This window comes from Acanthaster planci, linkage group LG09 (genome assembly GCF_054643075.1).
Source record: "Acanthaster planci isolate LZ-2023a linkage group LG09, COTS_SCS, whole genome shotgun sequence".
NCBI classification, from domain to species: Eukaryota; Metazoa; Echinodermata; class Asteroidea; order Valvatida; family Acanthasteridae; genus Acanthaster; species Acanthaster planci.
In genome coordinates this window covers 7,049,294-7,071,729 of record NC_141785.1, presented here as the reverse complement: position 1 = coordinate 7,071,729, position 22,436 = coordinate 7,049,294, and the positions used below count along the sequence as shown (strand labels likewise).

At 39.6% G+C, this 22,436-nt stretch overlaps 1 protein-coding gene across 4 annotated transcripts in view; it reads right to left on the bottom strand.

Annotated features, from left to right (window-relative positions):
- Positions 1–13,585: 13,585 nt before the first annotated feature.
- The window catches only part of LOC110982290 (uncharacterized), a 73,960-nt gene continuing 65,109 nt past the window's right edge, over positions 13,586–22,436 (bottom strand). For all 4 annotated transcript variants that reach the window (XM_087141422.1, XM_087141423.1, XM_087141424.1 and 1 more), the window contains 6 exons: positions 22,207–22,320; positions 21,195–21,305; positions 20,563–20,682; positions 18,585–18,701; positions 17,623–17,736; positions 13,586–16,819 (listed from right to left, as the gene is read on the bottom strand). In XM_087141422.1, coding sequence (XP_086997548.1) covers positions 16,647–16,819; positions 17,623–17,736; positions 18,585–18,701; positions 20,563–20,682; positions 21,195–21,305; positions 22,207–22,320 — 749 coding nt within the window. In that variant the 3' untranslated portion in view covers positions 13,586–16,646. The remainder of the gene's footprint in view (positions 16,820–17,622; positions 17,737–18,584; positions 18,702–20,562; positions 20,683–21,194; positions 21,306–22,206; positions 22,321–22,436) is intronic.

Here is a 22,436-nt window from a genome sequence, read left to right as displayed (position 1 = left end):
GATCTTTGATGTGGCGTGCAAGTTCGTCCCCATCGGCTGTACTGAATACCGGTGGTCTTACAGCCAGCAAGGAACTCGGTATCCCCTTGCAAATCCTTCTTGACAGTGTTGACTGGGATACTCCATACTGTTGAGCTGCCTTTCTGATGCCCAGTGTCCCTTCAGTTGCTTCTGTATATGAAGAGTTCAGATGCAAAAACTGACAAATCCAAATTGGTCATTGTTTGTGAAAGATGGTTTTTGTTGTTGCTTTCTGGGTCAAACCTATCAATTCTGAATAGGGTGCTTTTGAATCTATACAAGTCAAGTTAACAGAGGACAAAATTTCAAAAATCTAAATTTATTAAAAAACATTAAAAACATGTTTTTTGCATTCTATCTGTTAGCAAAAACAGACAAATCCAGGGAGCAGTTTTTAACCAAACCAGACAAATCCAAAATTGGTTTGAAGGTGCCTAAATAAGTTAAAAATGGCAAGCATTATGACGGTTATTAAAGATTCAAGATTAATCAATGTATAGAGTTGGATCAACAGTCACATTGGTGAATCCGCCCCCCGGATCCTCTTGATTTTTCCTCTTGACTCTTCAGTTCCTCAGTGGTTTCCTTAAAATTTAGTTCATTACTCTCAAGAGTCCTGATTAATTCATCTTTTGCAAGCAGTTTACTCTTAAGTTGTACATAGTCCTCCATGGGTACTGTGTCAGGAGAAAATTTAGAAGCCTTGCATTTAGCCTTTGTTTTTGTGAATAAAAAAAGTTTTGGACTGAGGATAATGAAAATTGAAACTAAAAAATACATGCCAAGAAGTAAAAAGATGGCAATTTTGTACTTGATCATTAACCAATCAGAGAGCTCAGTTTTGATCACATGACTCATACAATCCAATCAGAGAGCACAAAATTGGTCAAGTGACCACGTAGCTCACAACAGTCCCATTTTTGCTGAAAATAGTAGGCTTTAAAATCATCCATCATCGGCAAATATTTAAACAATATTGTCATGAATAAGTTGTTAACTTATCAAACTATCGTGTGAAGTGTGTGTATATTAGGCTCAAACGGATGGCTTAACAGAAAAAAAAACCACTCAACAAACGTTCCCTATGCTGACATCAATGTTCTTGAATAAAAAAAAAAGTACCTATGAATTGTCCAATTATCTTAAACATTGCTCACAAGGTAGAAAACAAGCATAGCAAAATTATTATTTTGGGACCTCTTTAAGCAAACTTATTGTTGTCACATTCAAATCTTTGAGCATGAGAATGAAGGCCGATATGTAATCTACTTTTTAAATAAAAGCTCCTGGGTACGCCAAACAGAGCTCCCTCAATTAGCGAAAGCGTAAGGGAGCTCCGCTGTGTCTTCACTTTCAGCTGTTGTGCACGAGATTGCAACATACCTATACACAGCCATCAAAGCTCTTCATGTATTTTGACTCCAAAGAGGGAATCATTACCTCATCATCAGTTATTCTAATACGAATGCTTTCCTCTGTATACTGTCTGCTTCTGTTTTTCCTTCTGACTACTTATCAAACTCCCATCAATAGTTCCTTCTATACTTTAATGAAAATCTTAGAACTTGACATTCCCGCAAACCAAACAGTGGGCTTTTGTGGAGAATCAGCGACATGTGGCAGAGCCGTATCAAAAATTTTATCATGACTATGTAGTTGTGCTGCTCATCCAAAAATGGCTTGTGACCAGCACAGCATTGGGAACTTATTCTGAGTTGCTGTGGGCCTAAGCCAATCAAGGGACAGTAACCATGGCAACAGTCACCGCCCAGCTGACCAGCCATATCAGCCAAATGTGGGCCAGTAGAGATAAGGAAAGTTTTTTTTGGGGGGGGGACTTTTTGGAACTTTCAATTCTTGGCTCTCTAAGGGACCCTACATAGGAATGATTTAATTTGTTTGCAAACTCTGCAAATTATTCTCAGAAACTTTTTTCTATTTGATTCTTCTTAATTTGCGCATTTCTATCCTCTCTAGTCACCAAAATGTCTAGTAGAGAAGCGTATAAAGTTATTAAAGTGCACTGAAGCGCACGATTGAGGCTGGTTGATGAATTCAACATGGACACAAGCATCTACTGTTATTCAGGGCTGCAAATCACCATGACAACTACATATAAAAGATATGAAATACACAAAATTGTTTCAATCTAGAGGACAGCTTATGTGAATTAAAGCACATTGGAATGTCTAGAGAAATTAAAGACCAAAGTTCCCTAGAAATCCAATGAAAAACAAAGCATGGCTACGAATACAATCAAAGTTGGCATTGTAGATCGATAGGTGGCGCAAAATTCATAAAACATTTAAGTCTACAAAAAGGGGAATGAAATCAGCGATGATCGAGAACTCTGGAGTAGACATTCACAAAGATTATCTTAAATGCAGCAGTTTGAAAGCCAATGAAGAAAGCGTTATTCAATGTACAAAGGCCAGAAAGGCCAAAATACCTTCAAAATGGAACTTTTTAAAAATTAGAATATTAACATACTTCAGGATATGGATGAGTGATCATAAAACACAGTATTGGCTAATCAATCATTAACAATTTAATTAATTAGTGACAAATTTAAAAACCTAAATGTTAAAGATGAACTGACAGAACTACTTACCTGATTCAAAATCCATGTAGCTGTTTTTTTTTTCAATTCAAAGATTCCGGCCAGGACCACTAGCAGAAGACAAAGTCACCATGGAGAAGATCTGGTGTTAATTGATACATCGATGTATCACAATCAGTCGAGTCATCATAATCCTCAGTGTGCAACCAATACGCCACTCTGTAAACATTGTTGTTTTTCTTCAATTTCTCAAGTTTGGCATTGTAAACTACAAGCTTTTTCTCTTCAAATCATACATGGCATGCTTTTCTCCCCACCACCTTTCCGTTAAGAATGTCTTGTAGATCACCGGTGTGGGAGTAACCCAAGTTGGGATATTCTTTGCGAATATTGTCTATATCTGTCTTTTTCAGTCGCCTTTCTAGGTTTTTCCTTTCCTTTGTGTTATAAATATGCTCCTTTTCTTTCTGCTGTCTCATAATTTCTGCTCTTTCTTCCTTCTGCTTTTTCTTCTGTTTACCTCTCTGCATTCTTTCCCACTTCACTGCTTTCCTTAGGACCTCCTCCCTCTGTGTCTCTTCCAGACTGTTGATATAGTTGACTGTCTTGTTCTTACAAGCCTGCATTCTACCCGATGAATAACACATAGTAGTGTTCGGAGATTTCTGCTTAGCTGAACTGAACATACCCATGATCTCCTCCGCATCGATATTATGAGATCTCGCCGAGTCAGTTTCTTCTTTCAGCCTTTTGGTTATGTCCAGCTCAAAGTACCTGCTATATTGTCTTTCCAATACGGTGATTACTGCATTGGTACAACTCCTCATCATTGAGCTAAACTGGGGATGTGCTGCTTAGTCACGGAGTGCTTGCAATGTCCTATCATCCGGATCAACTGGATTGCCAAAGCAATCTTCATTCACCATCATCAGATTTTCAGGTGTTTTTGTCCCTTCCTTTAGAGCGACAATTACTTTTTGAACCAGTTTGATGCCATCCACATGATTGAATTGGTTTTGAGCTGCAGTGTAAAATATCTTCATCCATGGGCCTGTCAGATATTTACCAAGTAGTCCCAATATCTGCAGTTCCACTTTTACCGCAGCCTGGGTAAAATCTTTTAGTATGGCACTTTTCAAACCACCACAGGATGTTCCGGTGCTCAGCAATGTTACAAAGTCATCATAATGTTCAATTAGCTTTCCACTTATATGGAACAGAACACAAAGCCTGTTGCCATGGTAACATGGAAGGACTCCACAGGGGATATTTCTGTCATTCAAGATGGCAACAAATCTTTTTGGGTCTCCCTTCCCATTTTTGAAGCGAAGCTTGTTCATTTGCAACACAATGTTACCAGCTATGCAGTCCTTACCAAAGACGTTGCCTTTGGACTCTTCAAGGTTCTTTTGGGTTGAGCAAATAGATGTAGCGATTGAGTCCAGAGGGTTCAAATGACAATTCAGCTTATTCATGTGTATCCTGAGGCCTGCGCTGCTGCAATCTGGTGATATCGTATGCATTCAAATATCACTTTCCATCCACTCTCACAATGAACAAAATCAACATTTTTTTCAATATCTTATTTGCCTAGATATTGTGATTTTGTATACCCATGGTCAATATTTACATATCAAAATACAGAGCGAAGATCAGCAAAAAATCAGTCAAATGTAACGTACAATCGCCATACAGGTCGCCATTTTGATTTGGGCATGTGACAACAGGGTCAAAGCCTGCAATTGATAAAGCACAAGGAAATAAACAAGTTTACTAGAGCAATTAGATTATACCACACAGCACAGTACACCTTCAACAATTTCAAATCAAGGATAATTAGTGCTCCCTACAGGATTAACCCAAACAGTCCCAAATCCTCCAGTTTCAATATGATTTTACATACACCCTAGGGGGGGTAGGGTTAAACAGTAATTGAATCAAGGCACGGAATAGGACATATTCACAGTTTCATAAGTTCATCTCTTTTGGGGCACTGTGAACTTCCAATAAACTGCTGATTCTAATGGCAGTTTTTTCTTTTCCAGGAACAAGTTAAGCAGTCTTACCTGTAGTGCTAAAACATGAACATCAGATTGTAAAACTAAAGTGCATACCTATGATAGCCAACATTTTGTGGCGAGGAAGCAGCTCACAAACATCATCTCAGTGCCTCTGCCCCATTTGCCGAACACACTGCAGCGTTGCATTTCTTCTTTGGAAAAGACGGCACACATCAAGCCCTGGTGAAGCACATGTAGTTGTCTGTTTTGCAGTTGTTAAGAACTGCGGATGGGATGACTACATCAGGACCCTTGAAAGTGAATAAATGAAATCTACGTAGGCATATGGGATTTACCATCATTCTCACTTACTTTTTGCAAACCTGCCAACACTGAAGTCAGAAATTGTAACTCCCACTACATCAGCCCAGAACGAAACAAGCCACCATTTGCAAAGGATTGCCTTTGATGAGTAAGCAGACCTCTCTGTTGTTTTTTTCCTGATATTTGTTCAACTTAAATCCCCTTTTCCACCAAAATTGGGGCTCCTTTTGTGGGATAATAAAAAGGATACATTGATGCTCGATATGTGGCTGAGGGAACCCGGAATCTCAGGAATTCTTTTTGGAAATCATCAAGGGGGGTGCGTAAGGTACAGGCTGAAGTGTGTATAGGGTATGGGGGAAATTAAGGGGGGTACCCCTCGCCCACATATCGTGCTGGGTATATGTTGATCAGACTTTACTACAACTCTGGAAAAGCACGTTACCAAAAGAAATGTTTCGGTACTATTTTGTACATTTTTAAAAATCACATCCAATGGGCTTTCCAGATTGCATCACAATTACAAGTTAAATGTCAAAATACATTGATCCAGGAAGAACATGTGATTACTTTTACCACCCACCATCTCCGATGTGGAAATGGTGGGCGGTAAAAGTACAAATTCATACACCTCCGTTTCTGTGCCTGGCTGACTGTTTAGTGCACTCCCTGAAATATTATAATTTATTTCAGCTTCATCAATAAATATGAGTAGGAATTTTTTCTGCAAAGAGTGGTTCTGTAATATCTTAATTTTATCAATAGGAATAGATAAATACATTTGGGTACACACGTACAATTAATCACCATTTATGAAAGCAATTATCAATTGGTTGTCTGTTCATTGCAAAAGGTCACAATTCATACATATGTATCATGATTACTTTACCTGTACAGTTTCAACTCAAATGTAATTGTGAAAAGTATATTTGTAACTTTGAGAAGTGGTTCTTCCTTCAATATTGGGTGATATAATTTAATCTGGGTACACATAGATGTACAATGTATTAGGGGTAATTCTATAAATCAGGGGTCCAAACTTGTGGCATTTTGGTGTCCCATATCGTGTAACCATTTAGAAATTTGTAATAGCACAACTACTTTATGAAACATTTTGTAGATTGAACAGGAAATTATACATGAGCGGTACATATACACTGTTCAATGTACAAAATGTTTCATTAACCCTCACCGTCCAGAATCCTTAAATTTTAATATGATTGTGCAAATGGCACTGCGACTTGTAGTGACCCGGTTTCTTACACTTGAAACAAACCACCGACGGCCCTGGAACTCGACTATTTCCCTGTTGATGGCCCTGTTCCGCAGTTTGTGTTCGCAACAAACACTGCATCAGGAATGTGATCTGTTCCTGCTGCCTGTTTAGCTGTTCTTGCATTTCGTGCATGCATTTCAAGGTGTCAGTCTGTTGTGGCTGAAACCTATGTTCCGTGCCAGCTGACAATGTGTCAATGGCTTTTCCCCCAAGGTCACACGACACTTCAGCAACATCGACATCTTTGATCAAACATTCAGTCTCAACATTGCGTACATGGCTATGCTTTGCCCTAGCACTAGTCACTTCAAAGTCTCGAAACAACTCAAGTGCGGCATCCCTGAACTGATTAAAGCCTTGGTTAGGATTAGACAACTGAAGTCTCTTCAGTTCAAAGCACGCACTTTGACCTCGCGCCCCGGCTACAAACTGATTGGTGAGAGTTTTATCTTTCAATGTTTCCAACGATTCCTTCTCACCTTGGGCAGCTATACGCAAAATTCTCTCGTAAAGCCTAATCAAGGCATGGGAAAAGTCCATCAAGGACTCATCTTCTAATTGCCCTCGTTCATAGAATGCTTTCTGCAGTGACTGTAGGGTCTCCCCACCCCCAAACTGATTGTACAACAGTTTAACTAACAGCGAGTAGTTAGATTTAACGTCATCCCTGCTCTTAACGTCAATTCGTGCAGGACCAGCCAGATGATCAACTATCACCTGAGCTTTCCCTTTTTCGGGGATGTTACATTGCCTACAATATATATCAACTTCTTCTAGCCACTCCTTCAGGGTTGGATCCCCCGCCCTTACTGGCTTTCCCTTGAAACGCTCAAGCTTAATCGGCCGCTCCCTAGTGGAGCTGTTTTGATTCAATGCATCAGCTAACTCCGATACCAACTTGGTCATTAAACTTGCCTCTGTTGCCATAATTACTTTAATTATTCTAGCAACCCAACTGCACTAGCAAATAGTGAACTTGTACCAAAAAAACAAAGGAAACACTACTGGGAAAACACCAACCCACACAGACTGCCTCGCATTCACACCAACTTACACAATGACTTTAGAAAACTAAAGCCCTGTATGAATGCACATAGCCTTCATTAAATTTCAAAGGTAAGTACCAAAATCGTGCAACAATCATCATTAATCAAAAATGGCAATATAATCACACATTACCTTGGATCAAATAAATAACCAGTGCTTAAACTGAAGCTCCTCAGCAAACAATAAAATACCCCCAATGTTCACTGACGGCTTGGTCTCCAGCGCACTGCTCCTCTAAAGGCTGAACACCAACTTCTCCAACAGGTCAACAAAATGGCGATCAGCCAAACAGCAACAGTACAGTCACATGTAGCGCCGAACGACAACACAGCACCCCATCCGTGTTACCATTTATGTAGTATGCGCGGGGTTGCGCTGCTGGGTGCTATACCGATGACACATGGTACATCACAGTCGAACAAAACTCAGAGAATGGCAGTTCAGACCTTCAGAAAGTTGCCGATTTATTTACATGATCTTATTCAGATTCCACATCAAATCATCACATTCATGTCGCAGGGGAGGAGGCAAGTAAGGCTGCACCAGCTGTTACTCTACTCCATTCCGAAAATGGAACCGGGAAAAAGAGACCAAAAACTTTCCCCAGCTAGCTACACATGAACTCCCCTCATATCAACTTCAAGACATCACGCACGTCATGCATGCTCTATACATGTACATGTCACACAAAAGCCAAAGGTCAAACAGAAATGGCGCGTACCCCTCCGCTGCATGGATACGAGGTCTATTTTTAGAAACGGTATGTATACACGTACATAGCTGCCAGCGCGGTTAACTTTGGGCATTAAACTTTTCCAAGAGAGGAGCGCCCTCTATTGGTCATATTTGTGAATTATGGGGCAAAGTCAGATCTAATCGTTCCCCTACATTGACGTCAAATGGACGTCAATAATATCGGCCAATGGGAACTTTATAAATTTCTCCCATGATGGATTTTCTTATTACCGTTCAAATATCACTTGAAGAGAGTACCATCAAAATCAAGTTGAAATGACATTGTTTGGCATGTAAATCAAAAGTTTGACTAATTTTTGATGTAAAATTGACATCAAGGTGCCCACTGAAGAATACCACATGACTTTGGTGATACAACATGGTTAGTGTAGCGTCAGAAGGGTATGCCAGTCGGTGTACTGAATTGGAGAGTACCACATGGCTTTGGTGATTCAACATGGTCAGTGTAGCGTCAGTAGGGTACGCCAGTCGGCGTACTGAATTGGAGAGTACCACATGGCTTTGGTGAAACAACATGGTCAGTATAGTGTCACAGTGTACCCCAATTGGTGTACTGAATAGGAGAGTACTGAATTGGCAGGACAGAGCAAGGGCAGAGACAGGGAAGCTTATGTCCTCACATTTCAGGTGTGGGATTCCTCTGTGGGATGAAGTGATTTGTCAGTACCCCTTTCACTTTTTCATTGTCATTCTGAGAGTGTGTCAAACACATAGTTTGCAGTTGCATACATTTGTGATGTAGAAATAGTGCTTGCATTCTCTCGCCTGTGGTCAGGTTGAATCTTATCACTTCTCCTTCAAAGCGTTTGATCCATTTTTCCCACATGAAACCAAGAGCTGTCGGGGCTCACTGCGTGCTTTGAATGGATGGCAGAGTTGGCATAGCAGACACCATGTTGACAAATGGTGTACTTGGACTCTTCTTATTTTTAGGCCAGGCCATGTTTGTGATGGCCTCTACTTTTGGGGATTTTTTAAGTCCACTGTTGGAGGCAATATGTCCCATGTATGTCCTTTCAGTCTGATTAAGATGGTACTTAATTATCTGAGTTGAGACGAAAATGTTTCTAATGGTATCATTCCCGGACTTGCTTTAGTCTCTGGTAGGGTCTTTGTTTAGATTTGCCATGTATCTTAATATCATCCACAAGAACTTCAACACCTTCTCTGTCACTGAATATGTCTGTCATTATTCTCTGAAATAGCTCACTGGCTGAATTTATGCCAAATGGCAATCTTGTCAATCGAAATCTACCGTGTGGTGTGTTGAAAGTGAGCAGTTTTGAACTTCCCAATCAAGTGGAATTTGCCAAAATCCACAGCTATCTCTCACTGCACAAGCCTTTGTGCCTGCATGTACATTATGAGGTTTCAATTTTGTTCCTCCAAAATAGTTGAAAGTTGAAATGACATTGCAGTACTATAATAATGGTAGGGTGTGTTTTTCAGCAGTTATTGGAGAAAAAGCAATACACTTTAAAGCTCACTCCAACTAAAATCATGAACAGCACTTTCCCTTTATTTTTCTGGTCGGACATTACTGTATTAAATGTCCAGGCATATACATGTCCTTTTTTCGGGAAGAGCACAAGTGAAATACTGTCTTCAGTGTTATTAGGCTGTTCAAAATGGGTAAAGTCAAGAAACAAAATGAAGATATCATTTTCTTTTTCGAATACTAAAAAAAGAATTGTACATAGAAATAGAAAAGATTTAGTGTGTTGGCAATCTTTAACGCATCTGTAAGTTCTTGTCAGAAAGTTGTTTTCTTCATTGATGCTTCATAATTTGTTCATTTCTGTCACCTCTTGTCACAAAAATAAATTTCTAGTTGAGAAGCAAATAAAGTTACTACACAACACCAGCCATCGTGAGGCACAACATGGCTGTTGATGGCCACTTCTGGGGTCCCACTTCAAACATCAACTGGCTTGGAGTATCAGGCCAGGCACACTGCCCCAGAGAGCGATGAAATGCAGCACCAGACCCAGTTGAAAAACATTTACTCAGTTGGGTCTGAGGTGCTGCATCCTCAACCAGCTCAGGGGCAATGTGCACGTAGTATTGCTGCCATCCTGCCTTCTATGCAAGGGTGAAGTAGCATACCCGAGGATAGCTCTCCAGTGTACACAACCCCATGTCAATAATACAATCACACCAGGAACCCCCAACATCGTGGACCAAGATGTTGTCCATTTTTAGGTCATTGATGAAGTTTTGAGGCAGTTTGCTTATTTCTTTTTGAATTCTTATTGAATGCTACCATTTCTGGGACTACGGTCTTGCACCTGCTGTTATCAGTCAGTCTATCTTGAGCAGAAGCATCGCCTCAGTGGATGAACAGAGGCAGATTGGTGGAGAGTGCTCAGTGGACTGCCATCTTGCTTCCACAAATTCCAGACGTATACTTGCCTGGGTCAGCAGCAGCTTTGAAGCCTTGAGCGCCTTTTGAGAACACATTCTCAAAACCTTTAAACTGTCACTAATGGTCCTAGCTACAGACACAAGTAAACGTAGACCACATATTCTCAACCTATTCCTTCACAGCATCAGTCAAATCACCCCAAGTTTGAAAAACTTGAGACTGGCCCTATCATAAATCGTTAATTTTGTACCTCAGTTGCTGCCCTAGCATTCTAGGCATTGTTTATTTGTGCCAGAATCTGCAAACCCAAATTTTAAGAACCAGAATCACAAATAGATGAGATGTCATCAAGGATTGCTTTGAATGTATTTAGTGTGTCTTCAGCGCTTTTAGCAATCATCTCCCTTAGCCCTACTAAGATTCAAAGATTCAGCCCCTGGCACCTCCTTTGGGTATCGCATTAGTTGAAGTGGTTGAGTTCTCTTCTTTCTGGAGCTCCTCCATCTTCCATTTGGGACAGACGTAATTGCTCATCATTGGTGTGGGCTGCTGTTCTACCTGTTGGGAGGCTGGCAGGTTGGTGTCTTGCCAGCTTCTCATCACCTTTGGGATGCTCTCAAAGAGACCAGAGTTTGTACATGAATGATTGTGTTTCTGCTGTGTAGCACTTAACACCATCCTTAGTGGTGGTTACACCACAGTCTGGTCACTTTTTGTCTTACTTGGTTTGGTTTATTTCCATACATCACATAACATGAAGAAACAATGTTATTTCAGAATGAATGGTGTATACCAGACAGTAAGCAAATGCTTGTTCATGGTCTGGTTCCTCATCTGTCACAATGATATCAATATGTGGCTATAATTACAAGGTAGAGGAGAGAGAGAGAGTAAAGGAAACAAAATAACTGAAGGTACAGCTGAACATTGGAAATAAGCAAAGATATTCATTGTCATAACATGTTAGGAATGAACACAAATCTAAATATGACTGCTTCATTATTAAAGATATGAATGCACAATAGAAATGTGATATATACATGTACACTAAATCCTTGTACAATACAGGGTAAATAAACAATATTACACTGGAAAGGAGGATATTCTTCAAGAACTTCTTAAAACCATGTATACTTCTAAAGTGTGGTGTTGGGGTGATTTTATTCCAGAGCAAAGGGCCTTGATGTCAGACTGTTTTAAGAAATGTAGTTCCTGTCTTTGCAAAGTGAGACTTGGCTGCTGACCTAGTATTATATGAGTGGATTCCAGAAACTAAACGCCCTTTCAATTTTCAAAATACACATATCATCTGGGTATCCCAATGTTTAAATTTGAAAACAATCTTCACCCCCCTGAAATCAGATCATTGTTTTTGAGGAACACTGAAGTCTTTTACTTGTTGCAGAAGGTGTGTGTTTCTGTCCCTCAAGTCCAACATTGTCTCTTTCTGGTGCCCCCTTCACTATTGACCGACATGTATAGGGCCAAGTGGTTTTCGCAGCTGTAATGTGCACTGGTTTCCGTCCCATGTCTGCAGCAGCTCTGGGCTTCATCCCACTCATTTCAACAGATCTTGTCTCTTGTCAAGTATGGTTTCTTGCTGAACCAGATGACTTTCTCAGGAGGAAGATCGTCATGCACACAGCAATGCTGGGCAACATTCAGCCAATCACATCTCATCTCTACATGCATTGTCTGCATGCACATCCCACAAAATTGCTCACTGAGTGACTTCGATGCTAACCAGTCTGTGTCGCACTTTCCCTACACCTATCATTCTCTTACAAATATCCCAAATGACTAAATAAAGGCAGTAAAGTAGAAATTCTTTTCTTGTATTGATTTTGTTTTGTTGTTTTTGATGTGAAGCATTTTATATGTGCTTATTGCTCTTAAGAAACATTATTGTGGAAAGTATAGCTAGGGAAAGTCATGCTCTATGAGGGCGCATAATGATGCTTTCTTGACTGACGATCCATTGGACAATAATGTACATATTTATGTAGTACTCAAAAAAAGTTAAGGACCACTTTTTTCCTAACTTGTCATTTTTCCAAGCAATGAGTGGGGTTTAGTTCTTTCATTTTTATAGCCTAAATGGTGTTCTCATTGGAATAGAAAAAATTTCAAACATCAAAATGCACATTTTCAAAAGTAAAATATCTCATGTAAAAAAGGTATACATAAAAATAAAAATTGGTTAACTTTTGTGTATTTGAGTTGTGTATTTGCCACTGCCAAATTGACTTAGCCAATGATTCCAGTGTTTTAGGGAATAAATGCCAGAGGCCAGTTTGGTGAGTGGCAAATGTAAACGATTATTTTGGTTCAATTTGACGTTATGTGTGTGCTCTTGTGGATTTCTACCGATACATAGGATTTTGTTAGTTTCATTTCATTTTTACTGGAGAATGTGTAAATTGGATAGTAAGATTACAAAAGTACAAAAACGTTTTTGACTAGGACCTTTTCTCCTTTTCCTTAAATTTTTGCCTGATATGATTTTTGTGTCTGATATCTTATACATGTATTTCTTTTGTGATCTTACCTTTGTTCATAAACTATTCTATGTTCATGTCCTACAGCTTTGTTCTGAAATACTTGAAGATGACAAGAAGTACTCAACGACAACACTATATAGAGAGCGCTGGGTTTGGTGGGGTGTTTTTTTTGGGGGGGAATATGGCCTTGAAAACAGGATGGGATGCCAAACATTATCGATCCAAAATCATTGTTTAATAACATGTACAAAACCTATGCAGAAAACTGCAACTTTAATCTCGTCGTTACCACTGTTTGCAGTTGTTTCCCTGATAATTTAAAATTTTTGCCCCAACCTGTTCTTCATGTGTGTCACTGTGGACCGGTATGACTGGATTGAGAACAGAGTGATTTGTTTTGAAATTAAAACTCTGTGTCCATTTTGACATCCGAACTGACAAACAGATTTAGTGACATCCACTTTTGATTGCCAAAGGGAATAACAACTTTGCAAAAGCATAAAGTGCTCTGCCGTTTCAAACTACCTTGCCTATTCAAAAGCAACATGTTTCAGGTAGTTGAAATACCTGTAGAAATTTAGAGGACCATACGGGAAACACTGCTAAAGTAATTCCATGGCCCCTGTTTACGGTTTTTGTGTCATACATATTTTCAAGATGTACATATGTTAATTTTAGTTCCATGTGAATTTCTACAGCCACAACTGAAATAAATGCCACTCATTTCAACAAAAGTCTAGTTTGATTTTTATTTCTCAGAGTGCCAGCTGTATAAAATTGTACTTCAAATAAATCTATGCTCATAACGACTAAAAAATGTACACATCTTTACAAGAATTTCTAAAACCTCCTTTGAAATGGCAGCATAATGCACTAAGTACAGTATTCTTATTGAGCATTAAATACGCAATAAGTAGAAAAAGTACTAAAAACAACGAAACAAAAACAGACTTTCCACTGACGTGCAGAACCTGTACTTTGAATATAAAAAGCAGAATCAAAACATCTTGGTTAAGCAGCTAATGCCAGAAACAACTGCTCACACATTGATGGGAATCAATTCAGGTTTATGGTCTTGCACAAATTCAAAAGTCACATAAATCATGGTACTGAATTCAAATTTATGCTAGTGAAAGAAAAATGCGGGGAAGAAAAAAAAAATCCACACTCTGGCTACATGTTAATTGAGTTTTGTCTCTTTACTCCCTGTATCGCCCAAACTACTCGAGTTGGGAAATTTTGAATGAAATAAAGAGTAAAGGCACGTTCACAGAAATGCAATGTTGTTGTGTCAGATCAAATATTCGAGCTGTGAATTTACAAAACTTGAACACGTTTTTATAGCTTGAACAAAATTTAGATGCAAACGTGCCCGGATGTTGAATTTCCATTGCTTTCAGATTCACCAAAAGTATAAAATGGCCTTAGGGGGTTGGGCCAGTTTGAGCTGTGCAGCGAATAATGACTTACTACATGTACGGTAAAATCTCTCTACTTATTACTGCAGTGAAATGTGCACTGTGGTTTGAGATTTGGCTCTTACCCAAGCTGTGCAGGATTCACTTTTTGAAAGACAATGGTTGAAGTACTGGGCCTTGAGAGGAAAAAAAGTACAGATCCATTCTCAAAATATAAAATCTTTTACATAAAAACCCTGTTACCAATTTACCTTCAGCCAATATAGTTCTTTATAAGTGTGACAGCATTTGAAGTATGGAAACTGACAATTGCTATGAAGATCTGGGTTGTGGAAAAAACTGGTTGTTCATACACATGCAATAAACCACTAGACTCTACATGTTCATGTATAAAAGCATATTAACTCTACACACATTTTGACACTGATGACATGAAGCTGTATGGAAGTCTATCCGGTGACATGTGAGATGCCCCCTTTAAAGGCAGAAAGCGCTCTACTGGGGTTTTGTATGGGATAACTGTCGCAGAACAGTGATTCTGTTCAAGTTATCAAAGTGCTGATCACCACTGAAGAGGGCCACTTTGAAGAATCAAAGATAATCTGGAAGTGTGAACCTTCCATTAGGAATTCTCACTTCTACAACAGAGGTACCTCACCAACTACTGCTCAAAATATCTGGCACTTTTTTCTATACATCAGACCAGACTAGGGCCATCCACAGTGTCTAACAGAGATGATACACGGGGTACCAATCTTTCAGGTCAGTGCTCTTGTTATGGAGGGTCATGCACAACAGCTCTACTCGTGTGTGTCCCTGTGGACCTTGCATTTCCGGACAGACCATGATGCAAAAAACAAGCAAAAGATGTTTTCCAAACAGTTCTTTTGAATTGCCAGAAATATGAAATCCAGGGGTTGGTGTGGTCACAAAACTATTCGTGGTTCATCCCATGTAACTGGTGCCACAGTAATGTACCTGTCACTGTGCAGTAATTGTTCCCTTTCCAATGTCACTTTACAGGCAATGAGAGGACCATCAAGATGGTGCATGACTATTTCATGAGATAAAGGATACCCATGAAAATACGTTTACAGAAGAAAAGGAAAAATCTTGGGTCAAAACATTTCATCAACACTATCTATGTTACAATGCTGCTTCAGTAATATATATTTTTAAAATCTTTCATTGCATATTTTCGTAATAAAAAAATACAGAGCTAATACCTGGCAGTAGAAATTACAGTGTACCTTTCCATTTTTTTTCTTTTTTACGGATATACACCTCATCACAAAAAGATTCACTTTTATCTGAATTCCCTCCCCCAAATGCAATTTTGCCAAGGTTTGCCAAGGATGGCAGCAAATAGATTGATCTTCATTTAAGCTTCTAAAGATTGGGCATATTATTTTGAACTAAACTAAATTCAAACTTCAGGAAAACGATTAGACGGAAAGATGATTGTATGGAAAAAGAGCATACATACTTTGACCACACATGCACTACATGCGTATATTTTTATCCAAGCTAAACTCATTTATTACTCATGGAAAAGACCTTGCCAATCTACATGCATGCAGCTAAAAGTGGAAAGTTCAATCATATGGAACATACTTCTCCTGTTTCATCCTCAATCTTTCCCATCAAATCCTGTTTCATCCAGTTCAAATGCTAAGTTTGAAAGTCCAACCTGCACACCAACGCATTCCTTTGTAGCAATCACTACCTACTGATCTGACTCCTGTACTTTTTACATATCACCCGAGGACTCCACATATCAATTTGTCAAGTGAAATTGGGCACTAAAGACACCTGGAGTTTGTTCATTTTCCAGTAGTCGCCATTTGATGTCGTGACAATTGATGGTTCGTCTCAAACATCTTAAAACATCAACTTTCATGTCTTTAATTTTATAAAACTGTGCATTACAATATTAACTGGTAAAACACTTTAGTATGGCTCAGCCATAAAATTTCTGTAAGAAGTCTCACTCGATATATGTGTTTCTTATGATTGTAATCATTAAAAATGCACCTTTAAGAAATCGCTGAAAGTTTTTACAATGAAAAGGAAACACTTTTCTTGAAACTACTATTGCAGGTAAGATGTGCAGGAATTGAGTGTAAGATCTCTAGCTGATAATTCCACACATCTCTTTCCTTCAACAGTTTGACTACAAATTGCAAGAGAGCAGGAGGATGGTTCACTTATTGGTTTGAGATTAAATGCATTGCTGGTAAAACCAAATAAGTGCTTATGACTGAAATGCAGTTATAAATAAAGGCTACTTATACTGCTGGTATCTTTGTGCACGGCATTGCTCGTGTTTGCTGGAAAATAAAGCAAAATGCTCACGGCTGATTGTTTTATGTCCTGAGCTAGGGGTTGACGAGGTGTCTCTTCTCATTCTCAACATGGTTGCGATTCATGGTGCAGAAGACCACAATGATGAAGATGATGAACAGGACCCCTATCAGGCAGATGAGGGCGATCCACCAGGGCTCCAGGAGCAACGTCGAGGCTGCGTTGGGAGGTCTAGCAGTGGACACCTCTGTTGTAATTAGGGGGGAGAGGTAAGAGATACAGAGAGGTAGACGGGTATAAAGGTCACAGCTGGTCAGTTCTATGTGGGGGCAGGAGTCTTTGTCACACCGGTGACAGCATGGCCTCCATGCTCCGGCAAGAGACGGCTTTGCCAGTTTAATCATGAGTAGGTCTTCGCACAAGAAGTTCATTTGGAATGTTTACGACTGAAGTATGGAATTGTGATATATTTTCTACAAACACATCACCTAAGGACATGTTTACTTATTATAAACCTAGCATTTGGATAATTCTAGACAAAAGGAACATGGGAACAAATTTCGGCACCTATATATGTCAGGTAAGTGTGAAAAAAAAGTGTTGTAAAAAACGACTGGATCCCCTGAACATTGTTAGCAACGTAATGAAGACGTCATCAAACGTGGACTAGTTTACTATATGCTTGCCTGTCTGATGGTGCAAACCAAACTTATTCCATTATGCATTCAAGTGAGCATGCACCCCAACATGCCATTTTGTGATGCCAAAATAATGTATTCTGTGATATTCATGAGGTGTCCTCTTTACACACAGTACACAATTAAGTTTGTAATAAACTCTGGCACTTTGTTACCCAACAACGTACATGTGTTGATAAAATGCATAAAGTCCCTTCCAATATCCCCCTCTCCCCTTGATTTAACTCAGTGAAGGCAGTCCTTAGAAATTCCCCAAATTTTATTGACAACCAGTGCCGGAGAAGAAAGATTCACCCGTACAGCACATCTAAGGCAGCACAGACTCGGTCTGGAGCAACCTGTCAGTACTCACCGTTCTCACAATTGGGCCCGTTGAAACCATTTTGACAGGAGCAGCTGTACATGTTTAAACGGTTCAGACACACTCCGCTGTTCAGACATGGATTGCTGGCGCACTCATCAGTATCTGCACCGGACAGCGATACATAAACACAGGACAAAGTGGGATTAATCAATACAGAGTAGTAGTTGCATGGATTTGAGAATAGGGTGCACTCTTTCTATGTTATGGTAATGATTTTCCTACAAGTGGCTGCTAAAACTGCGACTGGTTGTAAATACAAATGTAAAAAAACAACCCACAAAGAGTTAAAAATTCCACACAGCTTACACATGCACTAATGGATACTAAGTGAAAATACAATCCTCTTTAAATGTAATGGGACAAAATGTACAGTCTGAAGGAATTTGACGTAAAATAAAACACCAACCAAAGGGTGAGTTTCTACAAACTTGGGCCACCCATACAGATTTTAGGCAAAATGAGAGTGGTCTGTACAGGAATCTTCCAAGGTAAATACACCCAGGCGATTATGGTTGATTTAATTGTGCCCCTAGCAATGTGTCACTTTCCTTTTTAATATGACATGCATCTCGCAATATTGTAGTAACGTGAGCGTTTTACCTGCTGCCAATTTCATTAAAACGTGTTTTGATACAGTTTACAAATCACGAGATGCGTAAAGAAGTTTACCAGGAAAGGTGCATATTGTAAAAACTTGTGGCCTTGCACCTTATAACATGCTCAATTCACAGAAGTAAGCTCTGCAAAACACTGACTGTTCAGCATATACGTGGTTTTGTAAAAATTGAACCTCGTACGTGCATATCATGAAACTCGCATTTCTGTTACTAATTGTTGATACTGAAAGCTTTTATGCTTACAAAGTGCACAAATTTACAATTTGGGCACTTTTTAAACTGCACAGTCTGCCATGCATTGGACTTGTCTGTTGGTCATACTCCACTACTCACCAATTTGGCAGACACTGCCCTCCCAGCCCGGCTGACAGATGCACACCCCGTCCGTGCTGCCTGTGCCCTTCATGCAAGTTCCGCCGTTCAAGCATGAACGGCCTCCAACACAGAGCTCTGCAAACAGAATTACCATAAATATCCAGATCTGTGCAGAAACACTGGAGGGCATGTCTGTACATGGAAACAATGCCGTATGTATGCACAGTTGCATACAAATTCTGCACAGGACACAAGCCCCCTGACTGATTCCTGTTCAAATGTACAATGTTCGCATGTGTGCCTCACACTACCCTGTCTCTTCTCTGCTGTTGAGCAGCTGCTTTGAGTTTATATAAGTTGACTGGGCGTATACATCATGAATGGAGGATAGGGATTGGGGGTGGGGCTAGGAGGCAAAAGTGGACTTAAGGGGGGAGTATGCATAAGAATGACATGAGTATTCCATATAAGGGCATCATGATACAAAAATCTGTTTCAGGCTGTTCAAAGTCTGGACTTGGGGTGAGACATTTTGCTACTATGAATTGAATGAACACTAAAACGAGCAGGTGTCATCAGCTTCAGAATTGCCAGCAGCGAAGGTAAAAAGGTGCCCAGGTGGGCACAGGTGGGCAGCTTATGCGTGTACTCACTTCAAATACTGCCAAATCATCCACAATTTAAAGGGTCAATGCACCTTTGAGTATCATTAAACTCAAGTTTTCAGTTCTGTCTTGCTATTTGGAACAGTCTTTTTGTACTTTTTGGTTTTCATGCTGATGACATTGTCATATTTATTAGAAAAACTGATATCATCTGGCAAGACAAGCTACATGTCATTTTGATTCTTACATAGATATTTAAATTTTGCTGACCTAAACTTTCTTTCCTTTGACGATTCATTGCTTAGGTGAATAGCAATGAACCAATGGGCAAACCTTGAGTAAATTTTGGTTTCACAAATTGAACAGAAAAAAAAAACATGAAATGAGCAGTGATTTCCCTAACTGAGATTACAGCAACAACACCTTCAGTTATTAAAAACTAATGGACAAGATTCATCTTTAAAATAGTTTCCAAAAATAGAAGAGGGTTACCCACTTGCTGCTGGGTGCTTTTAAAAATGCAATGCATACATACGGGCCATTTTCAAGATTTTCAGTTTCCAAAATTCTTCAAAAATTCATCATTTCATTTAAGGGATGTTTACACCCACACGAGTGACTGTGTGGTGGCTACTCTAAGCTGACAGGGAACCTCCATTAACTTCGGAGTATTCAGCCCAGGCCTGCCGCCCTGTAAAGAGAGCCCAGAATTGTGAGGTGTTGCGTAATTTCCTTTGTTCCCAGTGAATGCGAGTGGTGTCTTTTCAAACGCAGCTGGATTGGCATGCACTGGCACTATGTCACTCATCAATGGGGCCCTGGAGCACTTTTGTCCGTGGTGCTAATCCACCAGCAGGCTACACCCAAAACAGTGGTATTACCTTCGAAAAATGCTAGCCGAAAAATGATGGCAATTCCCAGCAGCAGGTCTTTTGTTCCAAGTACTGTCTTTTGTTAGACGGACCAGCTCTTTTGTTCGATTTTGGGTAGCCTGGCTCTGCGTATGCCCATGGTGCTCAAAACGGGGCTCCCCGGTAGCAAGTGGTTAAAGAGGTGTACAAAAAGGATAAGAAAACTCCATTGGCTGGCCGGGACCCTGTCCCATGACCTCACCATCTAAGGATGGGGTGATTGGACCCGTAAAGCCAGTTTTTGTGAAGCTTGTGGGAGATTTTATTCTAACAATCTGTGCAATGGAGTCTGCATCCCTACAGGGTGCTGTGTACAATTCAAGCTGGAAGATAACACCTGAATTACAACTCATTTTGGAACCTCAGAAATGCAAAACAAAAGGACAAGAAATCCAGCACAGTCAGTTCTAAAGTCAGTGTAAAAAAGATCTCTTTGATTCTGCATCTGCAATAAAGGCCAATATGACAGGAAAGCCTCACCTAAATCAACTGAACAGTCGATATCACCAAAGCCTGTGACACAGGTACAGTTGAAACTAGCCACTCCGTCTGTACAGGTTCCTCCATTCAGGCAGGGGTTGCTGACACACTCATTGATATCTGAAGTGAAATGATAACAAGTCGTGAATTCACAGCATAAGTTGATCCTAGATGGGACAACAGTGTGTGAACACATGTACACAGGAAACGAATGATGTCTGATCAGATATTCATGTCGCAAATTTGCAAAGTTGAAACAGATTTCAAATTAACCAAATTTCACTCCGAATGTTTCACGACATCATATACGTTTCATTTTGCATTTGCCCAAAGCCAAAAAAAGAGTACACTGTCACTTATGTTGTGGAGAAATTCAAATAATCATAACTATTTTCAGGTTGCTACAAATTAGGTGACTACCTGTCCTCAGACACAAGATCAGGTATGTCCTCACACATATGAGGCTGCTGCCTGTCTTTATTTAGTTGCTGCCTTTCACCCTTACATATTTACACAAGACTATGAGACCATTGCTTGTCCTCAGATATATGAGGTCTTTCACTGTCCTTGCACACATGAGGGCAGGACTTTAGTTCAACCATTCTGTGACAAAATGACAATGGAAATCTTACTTGTTTCACATCTGCTGCCCTCAAAGCCCTCTCGGCAAACACAAGATGGTGCCTCAGGCACACTATTGTCACATGTGGCCTCATTCTGGCAATCAAGGTTGGAACAGGGGTCTATAAGAAAGGAAACCATGAATTCATCAATTCAAGCCTGGTCTTTTTTTTTTGTGATTTGTGATGTGATGGGTTAAAAACCAACCGGGAATTTTACAGAAAATGAAGAATGGAAAAAACCACATGGGGGGATTTTCATGGAGTTTTCTTACTTTAAGACTTCTGTAATCTTAGTGATTTCTAAATTGTTCGGTAAAAATTTCAAAGTGAAAGTATTTTTATTAAAAAACTTCAAACTTTAAACTTTCCTGTCATTTGAGTAGTCAGATTTCAAAATATGATAACTTCATGCTGGAACTTGCAAGTACGAAAAACAAACAGCAAGGTCTTTATCTTAGAAATATTTCAAAATTCATTCAAAATTGACTTCTTGTCAAAATATGCCATTTAAATTAATGAACTGACTACATCCATTACAGATTCAACTTTTTCACTTAACCAAGGAATATTTGACCCTAAAATTCTTTCAAAACATCTTTGTTGGTTTTCCCAAATCATCCCAGATTTCCACTTGTATGCGCATTTCAGATTTTCATGGACCCATGGATTTTTTTGGAGGGGGAGGGAAACTTGTTTTTTAGGGGAGGCCATAAAAAAATTTGGAAATTTTTTCATGTAACTTTTTATGGCATTTCTGAGGGGTGACACCACATATTTGGGATTTTACACACTTGTAGAAGGAGAAGTTAAACTTGACCAACAAGTTACATTTCGTATTAAAAAAAAATTTCAAATTAAAAAAATCAAAACCAAAATGGGGGCTCTGATTTTTTTCAGGGGGGTGCAAAGCTCTGCTCCCCCCTCATTCACCCTTGGTCAATCCAAGATACCTGGTGAAATCCAAATTTGTTTTCCCAGTGACCTGGAGAACCAAAGTTTTCTTCTGGTCTGGCAACCTTACCATCCTGGCATATAATCCCAGAGAACCCTTTGGGGCAGGTGCAATTAAAGGTTCCCGATTTCTCCGAGCAGATTCCACCATTCAGACAGGGCATCTGGGCACAGCTGCTCAGCTCTGCATTTAAACAAACAACCCAGACAAGATACACGTAAGTCATACAAGATATATGACAGGTATAGACCGCACGATTGTTAACAAAATTGGACAGTGCAGTTGCGCGATGCTGATTT